Source organism: Telopea speciosissima, chromosome 11 (assembly GCF_018873765.1).
Source record: "Telopea speciosissima isolate NSW1024214 ecotype Mountain lineage chromosome 11, Tspe_v1, whole genome shotgun sequence".
Classification (NCBI taxonomy): Eukaryota; Viridiplantae; Streptophyta; class Magnoliopsida; order Proteales; family Proteaceae; genus Telopea; species Telopea speciosissima.
The window spans coordinates 35,962,550-35,984,905 of NC_057926.1; the positions used below are offsets into that span (position 1 = coordinate 35,962,550).

The 22,356-nt window shown below is 39.0% G+C and overlaps 1 protein-coding gene across 1 annotated transcript; it reads left to right on the forward strand.

The window, feature by feature from the left end:
- The first annotated feature begins 930 nt into the window (after nt 1-930).
- LOC122646046 (protein FAR1-RELATED SEQUENCE 5-like) lies at nt 931-20,817 on the forward strand. Its single transcript, XM_043839502.1, has 8 exons — nt 931-1,053; nt 15,982-18,315; nt 18,404-18,506; nt 18,591-18,669; nt 18,751-18,822; nt 19,060-19,188; nt 19,278-19,355; nt 20,385-20,817. Exons 2-8 carry the CDS (start codon nt 15,990-15,992, stop codon nt 20,406-20,408), a joined length of 2,811 nt encoding a protein of 936 aa, XP_043695437.1. The 5' UTR covers nt 931-1,053; nt 15,982-15,989; the 3' UTR covers nt 20,409-20,817.
- The last annotated feature ends 1,539 nt before the right edge of the window (nt 20,818-22,356 follow it).

The following is a 22,356-nucleotide window of genomic DNA, read 5'->3' on the forward strand; positions in this document are numbered from 1 at the left end:
CCCTGGGTAACGGGGCTCTATCCTGATTGGCCATCTCCCCGCGGGAGGGAGTGTCCTGGTGGTATCAAGATCCTTGGTGGATAGATACCCGCATGTGGTGATAACGTCATTGGTGCTTGAATCCGTCTGGGTGACGTGACTTCTAAGCGGTGGCCTAGAGTCCTGGTGGTGACATGAGTCTGTAGTGATACGATCGGGTCATAGATGAGTAGCCCTGATGTTCGTGCACATCACGTCTGCGTCCACGATGCCGCGCCTGGGTGAGGCCGCGCCTGAGTGGTGGCCGCGCCTGGGTGTAGACCACGCTTGGGTGCAGGCCGCGCCTGGGTGAGGTCGAGCCCGGGTGGGACCCCCAGTTCGTTCCCCTTGGTTTTGGAGCGGGTCGCCCAGTAACACGTGGCGGCCGCTGATTGGTTCGGTGAATCTTGGATGTATCAGGAGTTAAGCAAAATAAATTAAAAGTAAAGTGGAAAAGATGAAGAAGAAGACGAGGGAAGAAGCTGGTTATCTCCCAAAGGAATATAATCAGGTTTGGGGTTGCAGAGGAGGAAGAAGAAGAAGTAGAAGGAGGAGGAGGACGGTGATGGGTTTTTTTTTTTTTTAACAATTACCACTCCAAAAAGGCATTTTGGTCCTAGAAAATTCGTAACAACGGCACACTGTCAGGACTAACCCCTACCGTTACGAAAATGTAACGGTGGGGGTCAGTTAGTGGTTAGTATGCATCAGAGGGGGGTAACAGTTGTTTGAAAGTTTTTGGGGGGATAGTAGTAAATAGTAAAGATTTTGGAGTGGTAATTGTAAAAAACCCAAATAAAAATTAAGATTGACACCGCAAGTTCTAAAAAAACAGGGGTATTAAGGTAAATAAACTTTCTACAATGCCAGGGAAATGCCACTTCGCATGGTTCCCGTAAACCTTCACCTTCCTCTTCCCTTCTGGTAATCTGGTTCTTCCATGGTTCAAGAAACCAGAGGAGGTTAGCTGTATCAGCGATCCATGCATATGGGTTTTCGATGAATTCTTCACCTTCGTAATCAACTGTCCAATAGGTATGTACTTCTCCATTTGTTGGAAATTTCTCCTTGTTCTCCTAAGCTTTGAAGGAAAAGACGGTTTTCGTTTTATGACATTTGAAAGCTATAATAGTGTACTCTCTAGTATAAAAAAGAACTTATTTTTCTACAAAAATAGGATATTCAGGGCTCAATTTCTGAACCCAGAGAATAAAATGACTGGTTTGATTGAAATCAGTTGGTTTTGCTGTCTCGACTGGTTAGGAACAGAGTTGGGCTGGAGCAGCTAAAACCCTTTTCATGTCATGGTAGGAAATTTATTACTTCCTTCGGTGCTGTTCATCAATCTCCTGAAAGATCTTCTCTTTACTTTCTTTAGATGCATCTTTCCACTTCAAAATCAGTCGTAAATTGTTATATGCCCAATTTTGTTCTGTAGATAGCAAATTCCAGTCTGTAAAGATGCAAAAATTACTTTTTTGTGGTAATTTTAGTGCTAATTATGCGTTTGGGGAATGTTAAGAGCATTGAGGATGTGGGAGCTGGCCTAGGCAGATGTATGACGATAAAAGTATTAATGAAGGTGCTTTGGTTGTGACTCATGCTTTTTAACATTTAATTGCTATCAATATCAATTCATATATTGTTGTGGATTCAATTTTGACATGAAAAAGCATGCCTGTACAGCGAGAGTGGTCCCCTTGAATTGTTACTCTGTCTGAATTTGTATATGAGAATGTGATATAGGTCTGGCTAATAAATATGATTACCTTGACATTGGATGCTTAAAATTTAATTTTTGATAAGAGTAGTTTGTGGGCATTTGTAGAGGTTTCGGCTTAAGTAGATGATATTTTCTATTTCTCCACTTTTTATTTTTATTTTTTTTATATTGAATATATTTTCTCTTAATGTCGAATCTTTTATAGTTGAGTTTCTTAACATTGATTAGCTCTTTTTATTTGTAGATGTTGGAAACATTGAAGTACCAAAGCAGATAATTGGAAGCATATTAACATTGATTTTGTACATGAGAAAATATTTTTGTGTGTTGGCATCTAATAATTGGAGTTATTTTTTTTGGGGGGTAATCTTTTGCAGAACTATGTGTGGTGAAGTGGATTGCTTCACTATGACTTTTTTTGCCTCCGTCTTGCATTCATGTTGTTCAATGTGTAGAAGGCATACAGAGAAATTTCACAGCCTAAGGATACTGTACTGATTCACTACGGCTCTCTATCTCTCTCTCCTTCTCTGGCTCCGGCTCTGGTTCCCCCTCCCCTTCTCTCTTCCCCTGCCCGGCCATAAGCATCTCCCTTCTCGCTCCCACGGTCTTTCCCACCACCCTCTCCTGTCCTCCTCCCATAGCCACCCTCTTTCCCTTAGTCGTCCCCTGCCTTCTACATCTCACCCCCCCCCCCCCAGTATCTATTCGTTCTTTGCATCTCCCTCGCCCTTGCCCTCAACCTCACCTTCCCCTCATCCTCACCCTATACGTATCCTTCCTCCCATGTGCTATGTGTAACTATGTATTGTGTGTTTGACTCACTCACTGTGGGTGTCTTTGGGGGCTTGGGGTTGATTAGTGTTTTTGTTTTCTTTTTCCTTATTTCCCCCCCTTGATTTCCTTATTTCTATATGGTTTATGCTTTGGTGTTCTAGTGGAGCTTTACAGCTTTTTCCGGACACTATGGCCGATTTTATGTGCTTTGTTGATCGTTGCTACAATTCCTTTTTGTGTTGATAGCATTAAATACATGGAATTACAGCGCCCTGCAATGCCACCATGGCAACAACATCCCATTCTGCAACCTCAATTTAAGAAAAACAATAGAACCCTTCTCTCTCTCCCTCCCCCTCCCCCTCTCCCCTCTCTCTTCCTCGCAACACACACCCCTCATCCTCTTTCTAACTCTCTCCTTTTTTCAGTATTTCTAATTTAAAGAGATGACTGGTTCTGTCCTCTGGGGTGCGTGAATATTTTCTTCTGTGCTTGTGTTGGAAAATCTCTCTCTCTCTCTCTCTTCCTCTTTACCACTTTTACTATTCTGATGGAGATGAGATGATGATTGCAGCCGTCACATGTCCATCTCACGACCTCTTCATTTAAAGAGACGACGACTGGTTCTGTCTTTGGATCTTTTGTCCTGTGCCCTACCATAATATGAGACATACGATGAATCTTCCTTCCAAGTCTCAAGCCACATGATGTTTAAGCCAAGACCTAACGGGAGGGGGAAATGCATAGGGCAGGGGAGGGGGTGTTGCAAGGAGTGGGGGAGCGGCACAACAGATGGTGCGGGAGGGAGCACAGGGCGGGGAACGAAAGAGAGAGAGGGCAGGGGAGGGGAGCCGGAGGAGGGGGGGAGGGATATGCAGAGTTTTCCCTACAAAATGTGTGAATTTATAAATTTTACCCTTTTACTTCTGTTAAGATATGTAACATGATAGGGGGAGTCCCCCTAGCGTGGTTGGTTTCCTTTATTGTTTTATGTCTTTAGTTGTTACTTTTCTAGTCTAAGTAAGTTTCCTGTTTAGGCTTTAGGCTTAATTAGGTAAGAGTTATAATCCTTTTGTAATTCTGTTTTGGCTTAATATAAATACATGTTGGCTGGTACGGTAGAAGTGATATTCTATCGCACAACCTGTTTCTCCCATTGTTCTCTCTTCTTCTCCCTAGTTTCTTTCTATCTTCTTTCTTCTCTTTGCCAGGCAATGGTTTCAGGTTCTGGGATTCCTTACATGGTATCAAACATAGTTGTTAAGGTGCCCAGGCGAACCAAGGCATTTGAGGGGGTTAAAAATCAAGGCAACACCAACAAGGCAACAAGGCGTCACCTAGGTGACCAAGGCGACACCAAAATTCATGGTGAGAGCAAGGAGCCTAGATGCCAAGGCATCGCCTAGGCGACGCCTTGACAACTATGGGATTTTGTGTAGTGAAGTTGCATTTTTATGGGATTTTGTGTAGCCATTGGAGTTGCACTTTTATCTGTCTTTGTTTGGGCACGTTACTAGTTGCATTTTGTTGCATTCATTGGGAAGGACGTTTGATGTAGCCATTGGGTGTGCATTTTGTTAGAGCTTTTGGTGTTGGCGTGTTGCTGTTGCTGATTGGATTTGCTTGGGTTGCTATTGTTGATGGATTTATTGATTGGAGTGCTGCTTTGAGCTCGCTGGCGTTTATGACTACATGTGTTCAAGACTGGTGCTTTCTTTCATATCTGTTCTTGTTGGTCCAAGCTGGAGTTTTCCTTCGATATATGTATACTCCAGCTTCCAGCTTGAGGGGGAGTGTTAAGATATGTAACATGATAGGGGGAACCCCCTATCATGGTTGGTTTCCTTTATTGTTTTATGTCTATAGTTGTTAGTTTCCTAGTCTAAGTAAGTTTCCTGTTTAGGCTTTAGGCTTAATTACGTAAGAGTTATAATCCTTTTGTAATTTTGTTTTGGCTTAATATAAATATATGTTGGTTGGTACAGTAGAAGTGATATTCTATCGCACAACCTGTTTCTCCCATTGTTCTCTCTTCTTCTCCCTAGTTCCTTTCTATCTTCTCTCTTCTCTTTGCCAGGCAATGGTTACAGGCAAGGAACTAAAACTCGGAACTCGACCAGGTTTTGACCTTGGAAAAAACCGAGTTGACTCGACATCTTGGTTGAGTTGGTGTATTTTTTTTTTTCAACTCGAAGGCTGGTTTCGGTGGGTTTTAGACCTAGTTTGGGTCTGAAACTTTGTACTCAACCTATTTTAGGCCATTTAAACACAATGACACTATTAGATTTTGCAAAAACAAAGTCCAAATAGGAGTTTCACTTCGGACCCTAGGTTGGTAGGCGACGACATACTAAAATACCCTACTCTATAGGCTACACATAATTTAATAATATAAAGCAATCAAAGCATTCAATTAATGTAAGACAACTTAAATAAGCATTAGAAATATTAAGTGTACAATACATCAATCTATTTAACAATGCTACATCTATCATCCCAGAAAATGTGATTGAATCATGCATTCAATCCCATAGGTTGCCACATAGTCTTCCCATGTCATAGTGCTGCTGTAGTGTTGCACATAGGTTGCCACAGAATTCATCTAAGTGTTTCATCAACATATGCCATTTCTCCTATCCTAGGGTGTAGAAGAGGTGGTTGCCATGAGGCGTGAGAAATTGATGTAAAGAACCACAAATCATGCACTAATCTTGTTGTGGTGTAGCTGAATGATGCCGGCAGGAACTTCTCCAGCGAAATCCAGGTCAAAAATGGTGAAAAACCAGTGGCAGCAGCTCATGGAACAACCTCTCGATCGAGATAGCTCAAGACAGTTCGAGATAGCTCGAGATCTGGAAGTTTATAAGGTGAGTTGGGTCGAGATCTGGGTCGATCTGAGATCTCGACAAGATATTCCACTTTTTGTTTTGGATGGGATCTCGTCTTGACCTAGGGAAAAACCGAGATCTTGCGAGATTTAGTTCCATGGTTACAGGTTCTGGGATTCTTTACAACTTCAATTCACCAAAACAATTTAAGAGGGTAGATAAAAAGGTAGTGAACTACTTCACTCTTCATAGTGACGCATAGAAGGACCCCTTTTTTTTCCTCATACCGGGATCTATGACTATATGGCTGTGAAAACAGTTAAGTGATATAAATCAACTTAAAATAGATAGTGTACCATAAGGCTGCAGCTTTTTACCACTTGTCAAGACAATTAGCTGTACCAAGATGACTCTACTGAAAATATATTATTGAGACTTGAGTGCTTTTTGTTTCCTCAAATGCTTGATTTTGAATTTTTTAATCTTTTATTAGGGCTAGTATCAAAAGAGAGAGAGAGAAAAAAAAGAAACTTATTAGGGATGCTCTAATGATAGCTTGCTGATCTTTCTCATGTTAGAAAGTCAATGGAGTTGTTCTTGGACTTTTTTGTATTTATGTCCTACATGTTCTTCGTTTTCTGGCTACTGAATCGGTTGATGCATATTTGGCCATGAATTTGAAGTTCCAATTTCACTTGGTTTATTTAACTCTTTGGAATTTTTTGGGATTTGTTGCTCTGGTTGTCGAAACTTTTAAAACAACTATTTTATTAAGATATGTCTTAGGTCCTAATACTTTTTGAGTTTTGACCCTTAATTGTTGCAGTAGTTACTAGACTTGACGGTTGCAAAGTACATATATTTAACGATAGTTGTCAAGGCATCGCCTAGGCATTCAGGCTCTTTGTTGGGTCCAACGTGATAGCACGCCTTGTTAACACTTCATGAGTTTACGTTGATTAATGTTTATTGTTTTGTTTTTCAATGAATGTGCTTATATAATATTCTATGCCTTGCTTATTATATGTTGATTTTGTCATATTATGACAATTCTAGAATAATTATATCATATTGCATTGACATGGCTTCTATGTTGAATAAAAGCATAATTATATAAATTTATAATGGCTATATTACATATAGTAATATACTGCACGCCTAGGGTGCCTCAGTAATGCTTAGGCGGGCGCCTTGGCTTGGGTCGCCTAGTCTCCATGACATCCATGTATTTAACACATATCAACTATTGCTTGTAATAACTGATGTATTGGGATCAGTGCTCTGGTTTAGTTTGATAATGCACTGAAAAATGTCTACCAGATAAAGTTGGAATGAAAAGCTTTTAGCTGTGGTAGGCGGTGGAAGTTTACGATCTAGTCCACGCATCAAGATGTGCAACTTTTCAAAAAGAAACCCTATAACCTGATTTCATCTCTTCAGGTTTGATGGTCTTTCCTTGATTTACCTCTTTACGAGCTTTTTGAGATAGATGCGTTTTACACGTGCAGAAACATTTCAATTTACCTATCATGTATGAAGCATTAAATGGTGGTTTGAAGTTCGAACCAGTTGGCAGTTTTATCTTAATTCATATGGACCATTTTACTTAAATAGGATTTTAACCCAGAATTTTTGAAATGAGTAACTTAAAGATGCTCTTCTTGCTTATAGAATAACATACTGAACATGTATTACAAGCTTGATTGATTTATCCAATAAAAGTTTTTTTTTTTATATGAACTCTGTATTAGTGTTTGTTTGTTCTCTCTGTTCTACTTAGTTTGCTCATCAGGTAGAGATGACCTATCATCCTACCAAGATGTGGATTGGGCTTGTTGTCCAGACGATGGATGATCCACTACAGGGTTCTGTGTCTTTTTGGGGAAGAACCTGAAACAATGGAGCGACAAAATGCAAAGAACGATTTCCAGATCAAGCGCAAAAGTAGAGTATAGAGCCGTGGTGACAACAGGAGCGGAGGTTACTTGGTTGAGATATTTTTCTGAATGATCTTGGTATAAAAAAAGTCCCTTGTAACTAAGAAGTATAGAATTGTGAGAGCAGGAGTGCCATCCATCTATCAGGGATTAACGTCTGTGTATGATTTAGAAAGTGCATCTTTTTTCATCTTTTTCAGCTGCAAAATCTTTTATTCTTATTCATGAATGACCTACCTATGTCACATGAGATATAAGCACTCTATCTGTCGGAGACTCCATAATACAATATTTTCTTGAAATCTTGAATATATATATCAATAACAACAACAGCAACTCAGCCTTATCCCAACTAAATGGGGTTGGCTACACGGATCCTTTCAAAAAATAAAATAAATAAAATAAAAATGAAAGTAAGAGGAAAGAGGATAGCCCAGGAAATTAGGAAGATCTCAGTTACATGGTGTCGATAGAGTGGATCCTTGCCCTCCAATAGGCTCTATCTAAGGTCATATTTGGCACAAGACCCAGACTAAGCATGTCATTCTTCACAACCTCACCAATGGTCATTTTAGGCTTGCCCCTAGCTCTTTTAGCTCCTTCAATCGGCATCAGATCACTCCTGAAATCTTGAATATATATGCATCATTCAAATAAGGAACTAACAAAAATGAAGAAAGACCAGATCGATCAATGAAAAATAATTCTCAATCAGGGTTTTAAGTATCGGTAAGTATCGTATCGGCTGATACATATATATTGATGGGTATTGATACGATACTTTTTTTTTTTAAATTTTGTATTGACTGGTATGGCTCGATACAGTCTGATACGGTCTGATACATGTAAGATTGATATGCCTCCTTTAAACATGGAAAACAGAAACATTGAGTGACATATGAAATTGAGAGCAACTGAAGGCCTGGAAACTTGTTTTTCTCTTTGATATGACTTATGAGATGGAGGAAATCATCTAACATAAAAAAAGGCCCTAATCTTCACCATTTCAATAAGTTTTGTGGATCTACAGTGCTCAAATCACAGATTGAAACAAATTTGGGCGAAAAAGTGGTAAAGTTGTAGATCTCTTTTTTTTTTTTTTTGGGGGGGGGGTGCTCAAATCTCTTTTTGTTATGCATCACTAGATTAGGTAAAATGAATCAAATCCATGCATCGCTGATATATATTTTGATATTGCATAATAAGGTTTTTTATGATTCTAAACGGTATTTTATATGTAGCATAAGCACATCCGTATGTTTCTTGACCATTTCAATGTGTATCTTGCATCTATCCGATACAATATGATACATCCCTTAAAATCATCCATACCGATACTTAAATCCTTGTTCTCAGTGAGAAAACTATCTAGTGATTGGGCCACTTTGACAGACCTGCAGTTGCTTTTGCATTATTATTCCTGTTCTGGTCATCTTTTCCCCCCTTTTTTATTTCCTGTTCTTTTTGGATCAGTTTTGTTTTTGTTACATAGATCCCTGATGTGAATGTGGGTCCCTTCGTAGTTCCAAATGTCAGTTTTGTCGGAAATTGATGCAGTAACAGTTTTATGGTTGGACCAATATGAACCAGTCTGGATAGGAGAACCGGGCCTAAAATTTTCTTCAGTTTCAGTGGGGGTAGCTAGGGAATTTATCTTTCTATTTGAGGTTATTTTTGTAAGTTGATAATTAATATTATATTCTTTTTATAGTTGTGGTTGGGCATGGAATTTGAGTTGGGTTCAAACTTCATTTTTGTTTTAGAGTTGGCTTTGCAGCTATCTGCATGTAAGCAATCTTTCCCCATCAAATACATATTGTATACTGCCATAGTTTTTTTTGGGTGAATATATACTGTCATATTGAAGCCAAGTTAGGCCTGGTTCTCCTTGGCCTAGTCCTCCAGACTGGTTCATATTGGTCCAACCATGAAAAGTGCTAGTGCATGAGAAATAATCACGGTAATCAGGGGTTTCATTATTGTTTGTTATTTCACTTGGAAGATAGGTTTTGAAGCTTTGCCGATTTATTTTGGGTATCATATACTATATGTAGGGACAGATCCTTCAAGACCCTTCATAATTGTTCCTTTTTGTACTCATTTATTATTTGAAGGGACTTTGGATGCAACCTAACATGACCATGGAGAGCTACGTTTTGACAGATGATAAGTTTTGAGAAACTATCACCACAAACATCTTATTTAATGCAAAACAAGTGAGCAGTTTTGTTGGCAAAAACGTTCTGTTATAGTTTACAGTTCTGGTGTGTTCATATATGTTCTCTGTTTCCGTCTTTGAAATGGAATAACATGATGCCAAATTGATGCTTTATGCTCATTTTTGCATGGTGCTGTATCAACTTGATGAAAGCTGTTGTAATGCGCAGGGGGTATTTTGGTCTTGTTCTTGTGTTTCAACTTTCAAGTCTTCACTTGTAACTTATTTCTTGTCCTTGTAATGTCTATAACCTACATTTTAAATACAACTTATGGCTCCCGGTTTCCCCATCTAGAGAAACCTTGTGCTCTTTTCTTTCATATCTTTCTCTCCTCTCTCGACTTCTCTCATCTTTGTTTCCCTCCTCTTCTTCTTCGTCTTCTCGTTTCGTCTTCTTTTTGCATGGTGCTGAATCAACTTGATGAAAGCTGTTGTAATGCACAGGGGGTATTTTGGTCTTGTTCTTGTGTTTCAACTTTCAAGTCTTCACTTGTAACTTATTTCTTTTGTCCTTGTAATGTCTATAACCTACATTTTAAATACAACTTATGGCTCCTGGTTTCCCCATCTAGAGAAACCTTGTGCTCTTGTCTTTCATATCTTTCTCTCCTCTCTCGACTTCTCTCATCTTTGTTTCCCTCCTCTTCTTCTTTGTCTTCTCGTTTCATCTTCTTGCACAGGTACTGTTTTACTAGTGTCTGATCTTTTTACATGGTATCAGAGCTCTAGTCTACCAGTACCTGTGGTGCTCTTTTTGGTTTGTGAGGCCTTATAAGGATCCCTTCTTCTGTGGTTAGCAGCAACCTATGCTGCCCTTTGTGCTGTGAAATCCTAGTTTAGAGAACATGAACAAAAACTACGGTTTCTGGTTGATACATTGAGTGATGCTGGAGTGAAGGTTCTTTGCGACTTAAGATTCTGGTGATTTCTTTCCTGCGATATATGTTTTTTTTTCTGGTGATCTATATCATGCGGCACTGTTGTGGATGCTTTATCTTCATAGAACAATGTGTTCTTGCTGCTATTTATGGTTTGGTATGCCTCTATGATCTGCAAACAAGGGTGATCAACATATGAGGATCTGATTATCATCTACTGGTTATTAGATCATGTTCTTGGATTTTGCAAACCTATTTTTGTGACCTTCCAATATTAGGAGATCCAGCCATCAGATCATCATAAAATTTTGGGAGATTGTTCATCATCTCTTATACAGGTTTAGATCAGAGTTTCATGGTCTTCTGATCATTGTAGAGGCTGATATCAAGTTCTCCCAAATTCTGTTTCTCCTTTTTCTCTGTGACTTTGGAATTCTGATATGTTTTGTGGTTTTACAACTAACTGTGCATATTATACACTGTTACAACAGTATTTTTGGGTGTTTTCAATCATACATTGACATAAATATACAAATTTCTTGGCTGTCCTTTTACTTGCTATTGAGTGCTTGGATTTGTTTTTGCTCTGTGACTATCTCAGGTATTGGGTTATGGTGGTGTTTCTCCCACTTCGTTCTTATCATTGTCTTCTGTTCTTCATGTACCACAGTTGCCATTAAATTTGTTATCTCTTAATCAATGTACTAAATCTTTAAATTTCTCTTCTTTTTATCCTTATTGTGTCTTCTAGGATCTTCAGACGGGGAAGAATATTTGTGGAGGGCATGAGAAAGGTGGCTTATACTAACTTGCAAGTGATTTCTTTTCTACTGAAGCATTGGCTTCTTCTAGTAATGCGTCTATTTGTATTGGCATTGTCGGTTTTAGATCATTTGTCACTCTCCAAGCTCCAACAGGTGGTTCCTGAATGCAAGCCTACTTTCAGCATATAGTTTGAATCTTGCGAGTTTGACAAACATCACTGTACTTCTTTTCCTTTACGGGACCTGTTTACGGGTCGGTCTTTATTTTCATTAGTCCATTCTGATACATGGGGTCCTATTGTGTCTAGAGTTGGTCAATTTTTATGTACTTTATTACTTTTATGGACGATCATTCCCATTTAATGATTGTATTTGTTGAAAGATCGTTTAGAGTTTTTATCTGTCTTTAAATCTTTCTACAATGAAATAAAAAGACAGTTTGATACTTCTATTAAAATTATCAGCTTAGATAATGCATTGGAATACACTAAAACTACTATATCTTCTTTTGCTCTGAACATTTCATTTTACATTAAACTAGTTGCTCTCATACTCACCAAAATAGTGTTGCTGAATAAAAGAACTGTCACTTGTTAAAGATTGCTCGTTCTTTGTTTTTTCATTTGAATGCCCCTAAATATTTTTGGTGAGATGTTGTGCTAACCACTTGTTATTTAATTAATTGGATGCCTTCCTCTGTCCTTTAGAATAAATCTCCTATGAGTGTTGTTTTCTCTGATTTTCTTTTGTTCTCTTTACCACCTCGTGCTTTTTTGGATGCACTTGCTTTGTTCAAATTTATGATTAGGTATGATAAATTGTCTCCCAGGGCAATTAAGTGTGTTTTTCTTGGATATTCGCAGATCACTGTTATGACACAGTTACCCGACAACAATTTGTGAGTGCTGATGTTACATTTTTTTGAGTGTACACCATATTATTCTGCTGAGTTCTGAGATCTGTTGAAGACCTGCTATCATCCCAACTGCTGCTGGAGATCCCTTGCTGGTTTTGAAGGCCCTGCAGACCTGCAGACAGATCACCTTCTAATTCAGGGCGGCAGTTTTGTGTCTCTTCTTCTTAACAATCTGAGACCTATTGTGCTGCTGTTTTGAGACTTAATCCATTCCCCCCTCCCTAAGGGCTACAGTCGAGTATTCTGTTAGCCTTATTTGTGCTCTGCTGTTCATCGTACACAAGCCAATAGTATGTGCCATCGGGTGTAGGGTTATTGGAGGTCCTTTGCTGCTGCAACCACCTATCATCGATTCTACTGTAGAGTGGTTCTTACTTGAACCTCTTCTACATTACCTTTCCATTCCCCTCCGGTTAGGAACATTGGCTGCAGAGTGAGCCGGATGGGTCTCATCATCATGTGGAACATGAGAGCCATGAGTAGGAGTGGTAACTCAAGTCTCCATTGCCAACAATCTATCTTCAATGCTCTTCTGATTTTCAGTAATCTTGTCATTCAGTTGTTTGAACATCTTCATCATAGTAGCATCAGATCAGATGGATCTGGAAGCCCAAAAGAGTGGTTCCCTGCAATGCTCTGATACCACTTTATGTAGGACAGATTGAAAACTTCAAACAATCTTAAAAAAAAGGATCTTAAACCAGGGAATGAATCACACTTATGAGATACTCAGGTTTTAACAAGGCTGATAGGTTACGGGTATGAAATAGAAAAGAAGAGAACCAGAATATTAGGTAAGCGTGTGCAATCGGTAACAGAAGCAGGAATATAACCAGAATAGCAGTTTAGGGGCTTGGGATAGAACAGGGATATATGTTTATAGGTCAGAAACAAAGTAGAAGTCAATATCAAAGGTCTTTATGCAATCAGCAGATTAAATCCTTCCTACCGATTACATAAACAAGGCTGCAATTGCAGGAATCGATCTCAGGGACAGGTTGAGGGAGAAAAGGTAATAGCAACAGATCCAATGGTCCAATGGACCAGAAAATTGGATCGAGTGGTCCTCTCACAGGGAGTGAAGTTCGACCAGAAGATGGGAGAAAGCTGATGGCAGGATTGGGCTGGGGATTGAGGTTATGGAATTAGAAAGTAAGGAACAGAATTAGAAACTAACCAGAATTGAGGACTGAACTTGCACCAGTGCAGATCGATTGTTGAAGACAACCTTCTAACAGCTTTAGAGCAACGTAGGTTAGAAGAACCCAAGTAGATATCAGCCTCCCTTGTTTCCCACTGCAAGGAGTCGGCTAGATCGAACACCAGCCCCTTCCTCTTTAGATCAGACACTAAGGAATCTCCATGGGAGAGCAAGCTGGCATGTAAATAGCAGCAAAGGTTGAAGTAAAAATCGTGGGTTATCTTGTGCCCCCTTGGGTTGCTTTATAGATTAATAGAGAGAAGCAGCAAGGGACCAAAATTAGAAGGTTCCCAAAATAGGAAGTTTCCAATCGGTCCCCCCTTGTTTGGAGTACAAGGCACTATCAGCTAGAAACTGATGTGAAGTAACTACTGACAATTACTAATAGTAAAAGTAAAAAATAGAAGTAACTAACATCAACTAGACCAACTAGACCACTACTTAAATTGAACCAACCAGTTCATACATGGACATAAGAAATTAAACAAAACAAAACAACCCAAACAACCCAAGGCAAAATCGTGGCTGCTAGGCAGCAGCCTTCTTCTTTCTTGAATACACCTTCAGATCTGCATCAATGGGCTTGAGCATTATGCCCAGCCTGAGTCTGGCCTAAGGGCCTTAAAACTTAAGCTAGGCATGGCCTGGCCTGACATATTGCCACCCCTAGGACTGCCTCTGTTCTTTGGCAGTTGAGCTTGTGTTTGGGCGTGGACAGTTGCTTTTCTTCAATGGTTAAGCTGTTTGACTTTTTCCTTTTGGCTTTTCTCATTGATAATCCTGTTCTTTGTGATCAGTAGCCCCTGCATTGCCTCATTTTCTGCTTGGTTGTGGGCCTATGGCTTTCTTTTTCTTTATTAGTAAAACAACACACCCCCCAAAAAAAAGTGCAGCACTATGTGAGTGTAGTATCATAATGTACTCCTTTGTTCTAGTTGTTGCAATTCTGAACTGAGTGAAGTGAATCTCTGCAGTTTTTGAAATTCTCTCTCCTGCTTGTCTTTCTGTTTACTTTCTCCCCCCGTATGGATTTCAGTTATTTCCCTTTCTCCCTTGTTCTATTGTTTGTTTTATTGTAGATCAAGGTGTAATTCTTTATTAAAATCCATAGGAAAATGGATCCATCTGTAGGATTTTTCTCCTCATATTCTGAAAAATTTATCTTCTTAAGTTGTTGCTATAATCGGCCTACTCATTTAACCACAGGCAGCAGCATTTTGTCAAATACTGAATTCCCATATTCCTTAAAACACAAGGCTGGATTCTGCATTTGTCTTTTGGTGTTTCTCTGTATATAATTGATTTAATTTGCTTGTCTTTCTGGTCTTTATTTTGCTTTTCTTCATTCATTGGTTCATTTTTCTTCTTCTTCTTCTCTTACCTATCTTATAGCTAGTGAGGCAGTGAGTACACCAAAATTGCAAGTACACTGTTTGTGTTTAAGTTTCTAAGGCGCTACTTTGAGGCCCAGAAACTTTTCCCTAGAGCTTCCTCTTCTTCTCCACCCTTCCCCTTATTTTTATGAGTAATTGTTTCTGAAAGAATTGGTTATGTTCATGTCACGTTTCCATTTTGTTAGGGTTGATTTCAAACCTATATAATAACTTTGGGTTTCATTGGGAAATTAATGATTCTTGTTTTGGATTCTTTAGTTTGTCAAGAACACAGTAGTAAACCCTAATTGAATGTTACTGAGTCTTCAGGAGTCCTTAGTTTCTCTTGAGAATCACTTCTGGTTCTTTCTGAGGACCAGAGTTAAGCCTTCTGTCTTCTTGGCAATTTTATTTAACATTATGCTTAGTAGTCCTTTTGTTGCCTTGATTTTCTTTTATTTTTCTTAGGGTGGGAAAACTCCGCTAATCTTCATATTTTATCTGCTATGTGGCCTCCACATTGTCTGAAAATTATGGGAAAAAATTTGGTGTTGTCATGTTAATGGTGGTGCTAGTCCGATAGGGCTGTTGATAGATGCAAGTATGCAACAACAACAACAACAACAACACTAATAATAATAATTTATAATTATTATTATAACGGTTTTGAATTTTATGTGAAGCACACAAATTTCTTGACCCACACCTGAGTCTGCTGGTCTACAAGGGTCAATTTAAGGAACCAATAACATCATAAGTACATTGGTGGCATGTTTGACAAATAAATTGTAGCCTCAAATCCAGTTCAGCAGCCCCGGTCAATTTTATCCCCCCCCCCCCCCCCAAAATAAATAAATAAAAAAAATGCTGGAATGTCTTGGCTTCAATCACCTTAAATCTTTGAAATGAACCAAGCTGCCAAGGTGGCTGCATTGGTGGGCAAACTTGTCTGACTGTTCATGTAGGTCCTGGCTTAAACAAACTTGTCTGTTTAAATTCATTTTATACCTCTATGATTATCATTTACCACACTAAACAATAATTTTGAAGCATCAGTCTAATTGAATGTTTAAAAAGGGCGTAGCCAGTGCACGAGGCTCCCGCCATTGTGGGGTCTGGTGTACGCAGCCTTACCCCTGCTTTCGCAGAGAGGTTGTTTCCAGACTCGAACCCGTGACCACTTGGTCACAATGGAGCAACCTTACCATTGCACCAAGGCCCACCCTCAATCTAATTGAATGTTTACTGCATAAAAAAGTTAAAGCCTCTTTTCAGTGTTTTATATGTGTTTAGCTAGTTGTTGATTTCATGATGATGTTTGATAATATTACTTAATCTGTTTTTGTAGATCTAATAATGGAATGTGGAAGCCCAGATGTGGGCAATGATGAGGAAGAGCATACTTGTTTGGATGGAAGTGAAGGAAACCATGATGATGTTTTAGGAGATATGGAGAGTAAAAATAGTGATGCTGTTAGTAAATCAAGAGAGGAGGACGTTATGAAATCCAATGCAAATAATGATCTTTGTCCATGTATTGGCATGGAGTTTGAATCCCAAGATGATGCATATGCGTTTTATAATAGATATGCAATTGAGATGGGATTCAGTGCTCGTAAAAGTTCAACTCGTAAATCCCAGCGTACTAGTGAGATTATAGGTCGTTGCTTCTGTTGTTCACTTCAAGGTTACCGAAATGCTAGTTCTATAAGACCTGAAGACAGGAAAAAGATTCGACAAGAAACAAGAACAGGTTGTAAGGCTATGATGTCAATAAGAAGGAAAAAAGGAGGTAGATGGGTTGTGAGCCAAGTTGTAAAGGAGCATAACCATGCTTTGACTTCTCCAAACAAAAGGCATAAGCTCCGTTCACATCGAAAAATAATTGAATGGGAAGTACTTGAAAACATGCGTTCAGAGGGAGTTGGAACAAACCTCTTGATGAATTTTCTGGCTCTTGAAAATGGAGGAAGTTGTAATGCTAGCTTGCCTATTGAAGGTGTAAGGAATTCCTTAAGTACAAGAAGAACAAAAGAACTTCGGAAAGGACATGTTGCAATGATACTTGATTATCTTGAACGTCAGCAAATGGACAATCCTTCATTCTTTCATTCTATTCAAGTTGATTCAGACGGTCAAGTAACAAACATTTTTTGGGCTGATGCCAGATCAAGGCTGGACTACTACTACTTGGGGGATGTAGTATGTTTTGACCCTACATATGGGATAGACAGGTATGGAACTCCATTTGTCCCAATTGTGGGCATTAATCAGCATTATCAGACGGTTGTATTTGGTGGAGTATTACTTTTTGATGAAACAGAGGAATCATTTGCATGGGTTCTTGCTACATTGATGAAGGCGATGGGTGGTCAGCAGCCGAAAATAATTCTCACAGATCAAGAATCAGCCATTGGAGGAGCAATAGCACGTATGTTGCCGAGTACACGTCATCGGTTTTGTTTATGGAACATCATGCGCAATGCCACCAAAATGTTACCACTTACATTTAATACTCGTACTGGGTTTGCTCGTGATTTCAGCAATTGCTTATACCAAGGGGAGACGGTTGAAGAGTTTCAGTCCAATTGGGAAGTTTTGCTTCAGAGATACGACTTGAGGAGCAATCAGTGGATAATGAAATTGCATGAAAATCAGGAAAGGTGGGCACCAATTTATACACGTGATGTCTTTTGTGCACCCATGTATACCACTCAGTGCATTGAAGGCATAAATGCCTACTTTGATGGGTATCTAAAAAGACATACACCTTTATTTGAATTTCTGAAGCAGTATGATAGGGCTGTCCTAGCTCAGAGAGAGGCAGAAAATGATGAAGACTTTGAAAACAACCAGAAAAGGCCAGTTTTGAGGGTTGGAATGAGTATTGAAGAAGAGGTAGCTCAAGTTTACACTAGAACAATTTTACAGAAGTTTCAAGATGAGTTGGTTCAAGCTCTTAATTACCATCACGAAAAAATTGAGGAGAATGGGACAAAGATTACCTATTGTGTGTGGAAGAGAGAACATGAGCAAGCAAGACATACCATTCTATTCGATAGTTCCTGCAACAATGCTCATTGTAGTTGCCAGCTGTTTGAATTTGCAGGCTACTTGTGTAGGCATATATTGAAGATATTTGTAGTTGTGGATGTTCAAAATCTTCCATCTCAGTACATACTAAAAAGGTGGACACGAGAAGCAAAGTCTGGGCCTTCAGTGGCCAACCAGGTTGAGGAAATACAAGCCAATTGTCAGGACAGTATGTCACTTAGATATCGTATTCTTTATCGCCAAGCAAACAATATTGCTGCAAAGGCTTCCATGACCAATGAAGTGTACAAGGTGGCAATCAATTGTTTACATGCTACATTAAAGGAAGTTGAATGTGCATTGAAAAATTTATCAATCAGTTCCAGAGAGCTAATCAAAGAAGTTGAAAGCACATATAATGATAATGGTAAACATGGAAACTTAGGAAATTGTCTTGGTGGTCAGAATCCATTGCTCAAGCCACATACTACAAAGCAGAAGGGGCGACCAGGAAGAAAGAAATCTTCAGGTAAACAGCCCAATGAAAAAACTACCCCTAAGTCTCACATGCAGGTAACTGAGCATTCCGTGCGACAAAATGGGTTGGTAGGTGTGGAAAGTGCAATACTACATAGAAACACAAAAGTTGGTAAGACATTGACATTATCAATACTGGACATTTGGTGTCTGTTTATGTGTTCTAACTTCTTATTTCCTTCATGGTTTTCTTAATATAGGACAAAATATGGAAACCACAGTTATACTAGCCAATGATCATCTTGAGAGTTCCATACAAGCAACAGATGTGATGAGTGGCCATCAAAACAGGAATTTGGTCAGGTATTGGTTTGTAAAATCTAGTGGCCAACAAACTTTAATGTAAATTTGCAGATGTAAAAGTAACTAACTGTTGATCCTTGCCAGCCCATATATCCTTCCAGGTGGTGGTAGCCATACGTATGGTCCATGTACAAATAATCTTGATTATGATCCTTCTAGTCAGGTACGACTTTGGTAATGCTACCTTGCCACTTACTTTTCTGTACCATTATAAACATTGAAGTCAAGATATTGAACTTTGCAGGCCTCCTATATGGCTGCTGTGCAACAATCTCCAGTTGTTATGGTTGGCCATCAACTTCATCGTTTGAGTCAGGTATTGGCATTGAAAAGGCTTAGCTTCTTCAGGAATCTGTGTGTGTGGGGGGGAGGGGGGGTACAACAAAGGGAAGGAAGGGAAATATTGCACAAGGTGAATGCGGAACATGGTCCCAAGTCTGCACAATGACATGCCATAGACTTCACCAACTGAGTCTACTGGCACCTTGTAGTTCAGTTTGTTAATTAGTGCTCATTTTACTGGAGAATGAATATTAATTTATGGGTATTTCAGGAGTCCTCGGTAGCTGCACAGCAGAGGCAACCATTGGTAATTCCTCGCCATGACGACATTGCATGTAATGGTTTTTATGCACAACAGCATAGTGCTTCTTCGTTCATTGGGCATCACCAGTTTGGTCAGGTAGGTAGCAATTACCTGACTAATTATTTCATATGGTCACGTTTTCACCTTTTCTGTCTGCTTAACATCCACATGCTGCATATTTATAGGGAACTGTACCTGCTTTTGTATTGAATCCGCATCAACTCCATGATATTAGCAGTATTGATCTCAATGACCCTAGTCAGGTATTCCTTAATCCAGAGTAAGGCACTAAGGCCAAGGTGCAAAACATGGTCATCTAGTGCCTCGGGTGCAAGGTGCATGGACAGGCACACGCCTGAGCAAAGTGAGGTGTAGGCAAGGCTCAAAAGTTACACCTCACCTCATACCTCAGGCATAATACTGGCATGCTACCATAATTTTGAATTTTGTATTGTTTTGGTATATAATGTAGAGAAAATCCTAATGCATCCTTATAAAGTGAAGTATGGAACACCAACAAAAAAATTCAACCTCAAATGTTCAATTGGTATGCCAATGCTGGGTTGGTGCATGATTTTATAGTTCTGATTTTGAGTTCCGCTTCACAATGCTAAATCCGTCTTGGAACTTTGTACTTTGTTTTTTAAACACGAACTCGAGTCTTTGGGTGGCCACTTCATGCAAAATTGCTGAAGGTTGGAAGTGACTCCAGTCCACCCTCCCCAGACCTTGTGGAAACAGAAGTTGCACCAGATTAGAGCCCTTTTACCAGATATGGACTCCAAAATATGTGGAACCCGCCTTTGGTAGACACCCATTGAACAGTCCTATGTTGTGTTGCACAGTCCAGGAAAAAAAAATTAGCAGTGTTTCATTAGGCTGGTGAATTTGGCAAATTCCACTACCCACCACATGGCAACACATGGCAAACTTGCATATGTTTCCATGTGATAAAAAAGCCCACACCTATATCAACAGTGAAAATTTCTCCTAGGTGTGGAGTCTACCCACCCACATTTGCTAAACTGTGGATAGTAAAGATCACCAGATTCACTTGACTACATTAATACTGCACTATCCCTCCAATGGCCTAAATAGAGGAGTTTGCCTAGGAAAGAAATTTAGGTGAATATGGCTCTACAGAGAGAGCATTGAAGTCAGTATTTCATTTCTTCGATTTTGTAGAAAGGAGATGGGAGACCAATGTGATCTATGGACAAAGCATCTGTTGCCTCTGCTACCAGATAATGTGAGTGCATTGAAGTCAATATTTCATCTCTTCAATTTTGTAGAAAGGAGATGGGAGACCAATGTGATCTATGGACGAAGCATTTGTTGCTTCTGGTACCAGATAATGTGATCGATGTGCTTCAATATGTCTGGGAGAACCTCAATGGACATGATGCAAGACAGATTATTATACTTGAATTCTAAATCAAGTAGTTTTGGGTTGCGATCGTGGGAAGGAAAGCTTACACTACATTGAACTGTTGGAACTAAACAACATTGATATTTCTGGACCATGAGATTCAAGGTTAACATTTTGGGAGCAGTTAAGCTCAGTTGATGAGGTTCAAGTACCTTGACACCTTTCAAGAACATTGTTGCACAAGCAATTATACTCTCCAGGACATCCTTGGGACCAGCCTTCTGTTGTATAACTGAGCTGTGTGGGGTATGTAAAACCACCCTCTGCAATTAGGTAATGGTGATGGAAGGTTAGGATAGTATAGTACCTTTTATTTTTTTGTTTCCCCGGTAAGGGGTAGTGTAGTACCTAATGATTATTAGTATTATTATAGTAAGAGAGGACTGAAGCTGGTGTTGATTGTGCTAGCCAGATGAGCCATACTGCATAATTTGTATCATATTTGTAAAATATTATCATGAGAACCTCTCTCTTTATCATGGTTTATTTTACTTATGGTGGGAAGTGAGATTGTAAAGTCCAAACTAAAATACCAGAGCAAGTATTATTATAAGTTAAGTAACATGAGTCCTCTATGGGGCTTTTTAGGTCAATGAACTGAATAGCAATAACTCCATTTGATACAATTGTTGCAAGATGAACAGGGTTTCCAAAAGGTACAGAATAAGAAGAATGTTAGAAGGTCTACTCGCTTGGTGGAAACCTTCTCCAAGCCCTTAAACCAATTTGTTTCATATGAGGATCCTCTTTTGGGACATTCATGGAATCAACAATGTACAAGCTAAAAGATCTTCAGAAAGATTAAAAGAATTATTTAAGGCATATTATGGTGTTAATTTTCATGCTAAGAAAGGATCTTGTATCTGGACTAGAGAGGCATTTCTAGTGTGATCCCTATTCTTCAGAACATGCTTTGCTGGAAAGTGGGTGATTAGAAATCGGTTGATTTTTTTAAAGATCCTTGGATCCCAGGATGGATGGAACCATAGGACTGACTATTTCCTCTAAGGATTGGATTTCCTTTTTAATAAAAATTTCCAAATGATAATGGGTTGCCCGGAATTTGAACCCTACCCGGAACTAGTCGAATGGAGTAGATAATTTTCTTGTTGAAACTTGGAATAAGAAAAAAAAGAGTCCCTCCCCAAACCGTGATTGCATTTTTCATTGCACACGGCTTTCTCATCTCTACTCCACATCCCTCCTACTGTACTGTTTCTGATTTCTGATTTTATTGTTAACAGAAGTTGGAATGTTCATTTACTCTACTCCCTACTGAATCCCATTAACCAGTGAACCACATTCTGATTTCTTATTTTGCCCAATGGCCCGAAATGGCTCATTATCTATCAAAATTGTTGCGAATTTTTTTTTTCTTTTTGGGTGTCATTCCGTTGATGGTTCAATCAATTGTAACAGCGTGTTTCGTTTAGTTTGGAGAACAAAAGTTCAGGCAAAATTTCAACTTTCTTTTATTATCTCTTGATGACCGACTCATTTATTTTTGTTTGACTGAAAAAGTTTTAGATTGATATTTCTTTGTCTCTGTCCTTTCTCTCTTAGAGATATCGACAGTAGGGGGTGTTGGGTTTAAGAACTGAATTCCCCCAAAGTAAAAGCATCTTAGACTTTCTATGTATTTTGTTAGTGAACCCGACACGCTTAATACCAAATACCTCTACTTTCATGGTTGTATATGCCATCGCTACTTCTCAATGGCCATGGGAAGTTTTTAGTTTTTTGTTTGACATCAAAATTATATTAAAGACTTTTAAGGATATATGTATTATTAAAATGAATAGGTGTTTTATTGATCCGGCTCAAACTACTAGAGT

Coding starts and splice junctions, on each gene's coding strand:
- LOC122646046 (XM_043839502.1), top strand. CDS start 15,990: ATGGAATGTGGAAGCCCAGATGTGGGCAATGATGAGGAAGAGCATACT. Junction 18,823..19,059: donor AACTTCATCGTTTGAGTCAG/GTATTGGCATTG, acceptor TGGGTATTTCAG/GAGTCCTCGGTAGCTGCACA. Junction 19,356..20,384: donor ATCTCAATGACCCTAGTCAG/GTATTCCTTAAT, acceptor TCAATTTTGTAG/AAAGGAGATGGGAGACCAAT.